At 33.9% G+C, this 5,682-nt stretch overlaps 2 protein-coding genes across 2 annotated transcripts in view; both read right to left on the bottom strand.

Annotated features, from left to right (window-relative positions):
• Positions 1-776, bottom strand: part of LOC122271282 (craniofacial development protein 2-like) — a 2,142-nt gene extending 1,366 nt beyond the window's left edge. The window contains exon 1 of the mRNA XM_071186612.1: positions 57-776. Coding sequence (XP_071042713.1) covers positions 57-776 — 720 coding nt within the window. The remainder of the gene's footprint in view (positions 1-56) is intronic.
• Positions 777-4,020: 3,244 nt separating this feature from the next.
• On the bottom strand, positions 4,021-4,482 carry LOC122271281 (uncharacterized). The gene has a single exon (XM_043052059.1). The coding sequence runs from the start codon at positions 4,480-4,482 to the stop codon at positions 4,021-4,023; it is 462 nt and encodes a 153-aa protein (XP_042907993.1).
• Positions 4,483-5,682: the final 1,200 nt, after the last annotated feature.

Below are 5,682 nucleotides of genomic sequence, written 5' to 3' on the forward strand. Positions count from 1 at the left end.
TCAGTGGCAAGGTCTGTGAAATATTTCCTTTTGTCTTTTCTGGCTGACTTTTTTACTTCTCTATCAATTTGACTATACTGCTGTCTATACCGATTAAATAATCTTTCAGACTTTGTAGTTTCCATCTGTATTTTCTTTTTCCTTCTGCTTTCAATTAGTATTAATGTTTCACCCGTAATCCATTCTTTGCTTTTCTTTCCTTTCTTTTTACCCAACACTTTTTCTGCTACGTCGCAATAAATGTTTTTGATATGTTCCCAAGTCTCTTCAACTTTTTCTTTTACCTCATTTTCTGATTGCTTAGTGTTGCCATGATTTTCTTCTTCCTTTAACAGCTCAAATCTGTTTTTCAACTCGATTGAAAATTCTTGTCTGCACTCTTTGGCTTTTAACTTAGCAATGTCATAGCTTATTCTTTTATGTCCCGTCTTCTTTGGTGATTTTCTTAATTTTAGTTTTAATATTGCAAGAATCAAGTAGTGATCTGATCCAACGTCGGCACCTCTCATCGCTCTTACGTCTCTTAGTGAGCTCCTGAACTTGTTATTAATTGCAATATGATCTATTTGATTCTTTGTTCTTCCGTCTGGTGAGGTCCATGTACATTTATGTATCTCTCTATGCTTGAATCTACTCCCACCTATGTTCAAACTATTTAGTTCGCACAGGGAAACAAACAGTTCTCCATTTTCGTTCCTCTCGCCCGGTGATTCGTTTCCCATGGAGGTTTCATCATCACTAATCCGTTTTCCAACCTTAGTATTAAGGTCTCCCATAAGAATTATTATGTCATGTTTTGGAACTCGATTTAAAATACATTGTAGTTGATCATAAAATGTCTCCCTTTCCTCTTCATCAGCATCATTCTTGGTGCATACACTTGAATAATTGTTAGTTTAATGTACTTTGAATAAAATCGTGCTCCTAAAATTCTTTCACTGATTGGTTCCCATTCCAAAAGACTCTTCGCTGTTTCTTTATTAATGATTAGCGCCACGCCTCTTTCGTGCTTTTCTTCAGCTCCTGAGTACAAAATGATTTGTTCATTTCCAGTTTTAAGCTTGCCAAAACCTGTCCATCATAGTTCTGATATTCCTAAGATATCCAATTGGTATCTATCCATTTCCATTGACACCTGTCTGCTTTTTCCACATTGGTACATAGTTCTTACATTCCAAGCACCAATTCGTAACTTGTGTTTAGGTTTCATCAATGACTTCTTCCGCATCGAAGGCTCCAAATGGCTTTCCCTTAGACACTTCATAGGCGTGATTTCCTCATTCCAGGTTAGATAACTGTCATTTGGAATTTCACAAGTCATTGCTTCCGCCAAGAGAATTTGGTCCGATATGCTTTTGGTTTCTGTAGTCAGGGATGTTTTACGGGGTTGAGGGACTAGCCCTACGCCCTACCCTCCTCCTTTATCCAGGCTTGGGACTGGCGCACGGAATAGCCGAAGCTATCCATGTGGCGGAGTTAATCAGGATTTAATTCATGACTAAAATCAAGTGATTTAAATTATGCCAACACTGACAGAAGCAATAAATCAAAAGTTGAAAAGAGAATAACACAACGTTCTCAAATGCATAAGTTCACCCGTTCCTGACTACTTAATGCATTACTATCAGTAAATGCATTAGATTCTAATTGTAAATCTAATCCTGTTTACAATATCTCAAAGTTAGTAACTTGGCCTAATATATTTTGATATATTTCTTGACCAAGTAGAAGCTTATCGTCAAGTTAGTGCTTGATTTTTATGAATTGCACCCCTCACATGTCAATGAGGAAAGAGATCTACCTACAAACGTTATCAACTAGTATCGTATAGCAGCGCAATCAGCATACTGTTAGGGGTGGGGGTTATAATTGAGGCAATTACTGAGCGCAGTCCACCACTGCCAGTAAATTCAGGTTTTTAAGTCGAACGTCATCGAACTAGTCACTCCTTCTATTCAGAATAAATAAGGGTGAGATTTCTTTTTTAGGGGGGGGGGATGGCGGAGAAAAGACTGAAACTACCAGATATACCTGTATACAGATCTTCTTTAGCTGTGCATTGCTTATTTTAATTTCAAAACAGTCTTTCTCAAGACTTAACGAAAATTTTATTTATTTTGCAAATTTAATGACGAAATTAATTTAGTTAATTATTTATATAACTTAAGATTTTTATTATTTTACTTAACTTTAAATTCTTTTATTTAGCAGTTTTTCAGACTTAAGTTTTTCATTGTTTTTTTAAAATCTACAGTTTTCATTATTTACTTTCTAAATGGATTCAGACGAATACTCTGACCCATCCTCTTCGGACTTTTCTTCGGATTCAGAAGACGATGATACTCAACCAAAACTTGATGGACGAATATGGTGTAAACTAGATGAAAGCGATCCTACGCCACCAGCTTCGAGGTAGGAATTTATTGGAAAACCTGGTGTAATGACGCCTATTTATACTCATACTCCTTTAGAGTATTTCAGTATTTTCTTCGATGACGACATAGTGCAGGGATGGCGAACCAATAGCACGCGTGCCACTTATGGCACCCGACACAATATTTCGGGCACGCCACCGTTCACATTTGTTATTACACAAATGGTATTACACTATGAAGCATATGTAACAATTAAATTAAAGTTCACAAAAACACACACAAAATAATAAACAATTATTAATAAAAAATTAACAATTAATGCTAAAAAAAACAAATTAATAACCATAAAAAGCAAGCTAACAATAAATAACTAGCAACAAAAAAAATTAACAGTCCCGCTTAAACTAACATCTTACAACCTAATATAAGTTATTTGTCATAGAATCTGCAGCAACAGAAGTCACACTGATGTTACCTTAAATTGTTTTAAGACATGGCAAAATACAATATATTTTTTTTCAATGTAAATAAAGAGTTTTGAATTGATAGTATTTAGTATTATTGTTTTCCCAATAATCACGAAGTGAAAATTATTTGACGGCACGTCTATGACCTCATTAAACAATTTTTTAGAAAAAAATGGCACGTTGGTGTATAAAAGTTCGCCACCCCTGACATAGTGAGTTACATTGCTACAGAAACAAATCGATATGCGGAGAGTTTCGTTGCGACTAATGATTTAACACCAAGTTCTCGAGTGAAGGACTGGAAGGACACAAACTCGAATGAAATTCGAGTTTTGTTTGTCCTAATTCTTTTGATGGGGGTGATAAAAAGTCAGTGCAAAAATGGTATTGGTCCACAAAGTTACTGATATCAACACCATATATAGGACAGGTATTGTCAGAAAAGAGATATTCTCTTCTGATGAAATTTCTGCATTTTGCAAACAATTCTTCATATGATCCTGCCAAGCATCCACAACCGGGATTGTGGAAAATATACGAAGTCTATAATTATATAAATGAGAAATTTAAAACTGTATATGTGCCTGAAAGGGATATTTCAGTTGACGAATCTTTACTGTTGTATAAAGGAAGACTCTATTTTAAGATGTATCTTCCAAAGAAAAGGGCTAGATTTGGTATAAAATTCTACCAGTTATGTCAGTCGAGCAGTGGCTACATCTGCAATAGTGATATTTACACCGGCAAAAATATCCCTCTCAATTTCAACTCAAACTTCGAGTCAACTACTAATATTGTTTTAATATTGATACAAGATCTCTTAAATAAAGGATATTGCGTAACACTAGACAATTATTACACTTCTATTGAACTTGCTGAGTACCTTCTGACAAAGAAAACTGATATATATGGAACGATGAGGATAAACCGTATTGGAATACCTCAAGAGATTAAGAGTTTGAAGCTGTTGTTACATATGGCTTTATTGGAAATATTAATCCATATACAATGTTCAACTTTAAATGGACGTAAACAAGGAGTAAAAAGGGACAAAATTACAATAACAAACAAAGAAAACACATGACAAACACATATTAATACAAAAAGAACACATAGAAAAAAATTAAAGTAAGAAGAAAAATATATATATATATACAGTGAAGAATGAGGAGTAGTCTTTACAGAGAGTTCATGTGATCTCTGGCATCCCAGTAAAGTTGACACAGATCACCCCGCTCTTGGGATTGTTTGTCCAGTAAAGGGCATACAAGCAAGTGGTCTGAGTTCATGGTTCCCGAATTGCAGATTTGGCACTCGCTATATGGAAGGATACCTATTCTGTTGAGGTGCTCTGCCAAGCAGTCATGGCCTTTTGAGAGTCTGAAGTTTGCCACAGCCTTCTTACGAGGACTGTGACAAAATTTCTTCCAACTGTTTTGGATATTAGCCCAGGGTTTTCCAGTGGATTTTACTGCTTGGTTGAGCTTTAGGTCGGTCATAAGTTTTTCGGAAAATTGTTTTTTAAGGAAGTCTGGTGGAATCGGTTTATTACATTGTGGTTCGAGTGTCCCTTCCTTGGCTAGTTGGTCTGCCTTTTCATTGCCATTGATTCCCACATGCGAAGAGTTCCACTGGAACATAATAATTTTGTTGGCATTCTCGAGAAAAATCAAATTATCTCTAATATCTGAAATAGTCTGAGTATCTGAATCATGGTTTATGGCAACTGCCTGGATAGCTGCCTTAGAGTCGACAAAAAACCCGACAAGGGTGTGCTTTATGTACAGTAAAAATTTCGACTCAAAAGGACAGCGAGTTAGGAAAGAATCTCGATTTCAATGCAAACAGTGCAATGTCACATTGTGTGTTGTTCCATGCTTTGAAACATACCATACTGTTGAAAATTTTTAATTTTTACACATGTTTAACATTTTCTCATTTAAATAAATATTTTCTTGCATAATTTTGTTTGTATTTTATAAATGCTATTTAAATGAATAAACTAAGCTATTTATAAATCAATTTTAATGAAGTTGCTATATTTTGTATTTCTATCTCGGTCATCAGTATAATTTTATCTTTTTATCTGTTTTTTTCATTCTTATTTTTAAATTATTACTATTACATCTAAGCAGATCAAGTTTAAATCAAATTTAAGAATACAGTTTTCGGGATATTTAACTTCAAATGTGCAAGGAAATAAAAAAAATTTCACTACTTTCGTCACATATCAACTAATTAAAAGCTGCAACAGCCTTTCTTTTACAAAAAAAATACATTTTATAAAGAAAAAAGCATTATGTTACGCTGCGATTTCAAATTATATCTGCTAATAAATATTTAGAATATTAAAACGTGCCTCTCTGTCCCCTATATTTACCATTTATGAGAGTAACATTTTAAGATTATTATATTTATTATAATTAGCAATATATTTAAGGGTCTTGTGGGTTATGGATACACTTGAGATTATGGTAGGGTGCAAAAGCTTGTTATCGCTTAAAAAGATAAATAAAATGAGAGGTTACATTATGCCTTATAAAATAAATTATACCGTCATTTATGAATCCAAAGATATACGATTCCAAAGAGTGAAAAAAACATCATGTCTTGCATATTTGTTCTCAAATATTTTCAGAACTTTTTATTCGATAAGTGCGAGCAGATTAATTTTAATTACATAAGTAAATTCTGCATACAAAATACATTGAAAGATTACTGATGGGGTAAAAGAGATATTTTGTTGTTCAGTGTCAATGAATCATTTTTTCCGTGACCTTTAATTGCAAGTCTCATCCATTACTTTTCTTGTTAATATCGCAGAGTTATCGTGTACTTTA

The sequence above is a fragment of the Parasteatoda tepidariorum genome, chromosome 1, assembly GCF_043381705.1.
Source record: "Parasteatoda tepidariorum isolate YZ-2023 chromosome 1, CAS_Ptep_4.0, whole genome shotgun sequence".
NCBI lineage: Eukaryota > Metazoa > Arthropoda > Arachnida > Araneae > Theridiidae > Parasteatoda > Parasteatoda tepidariorum.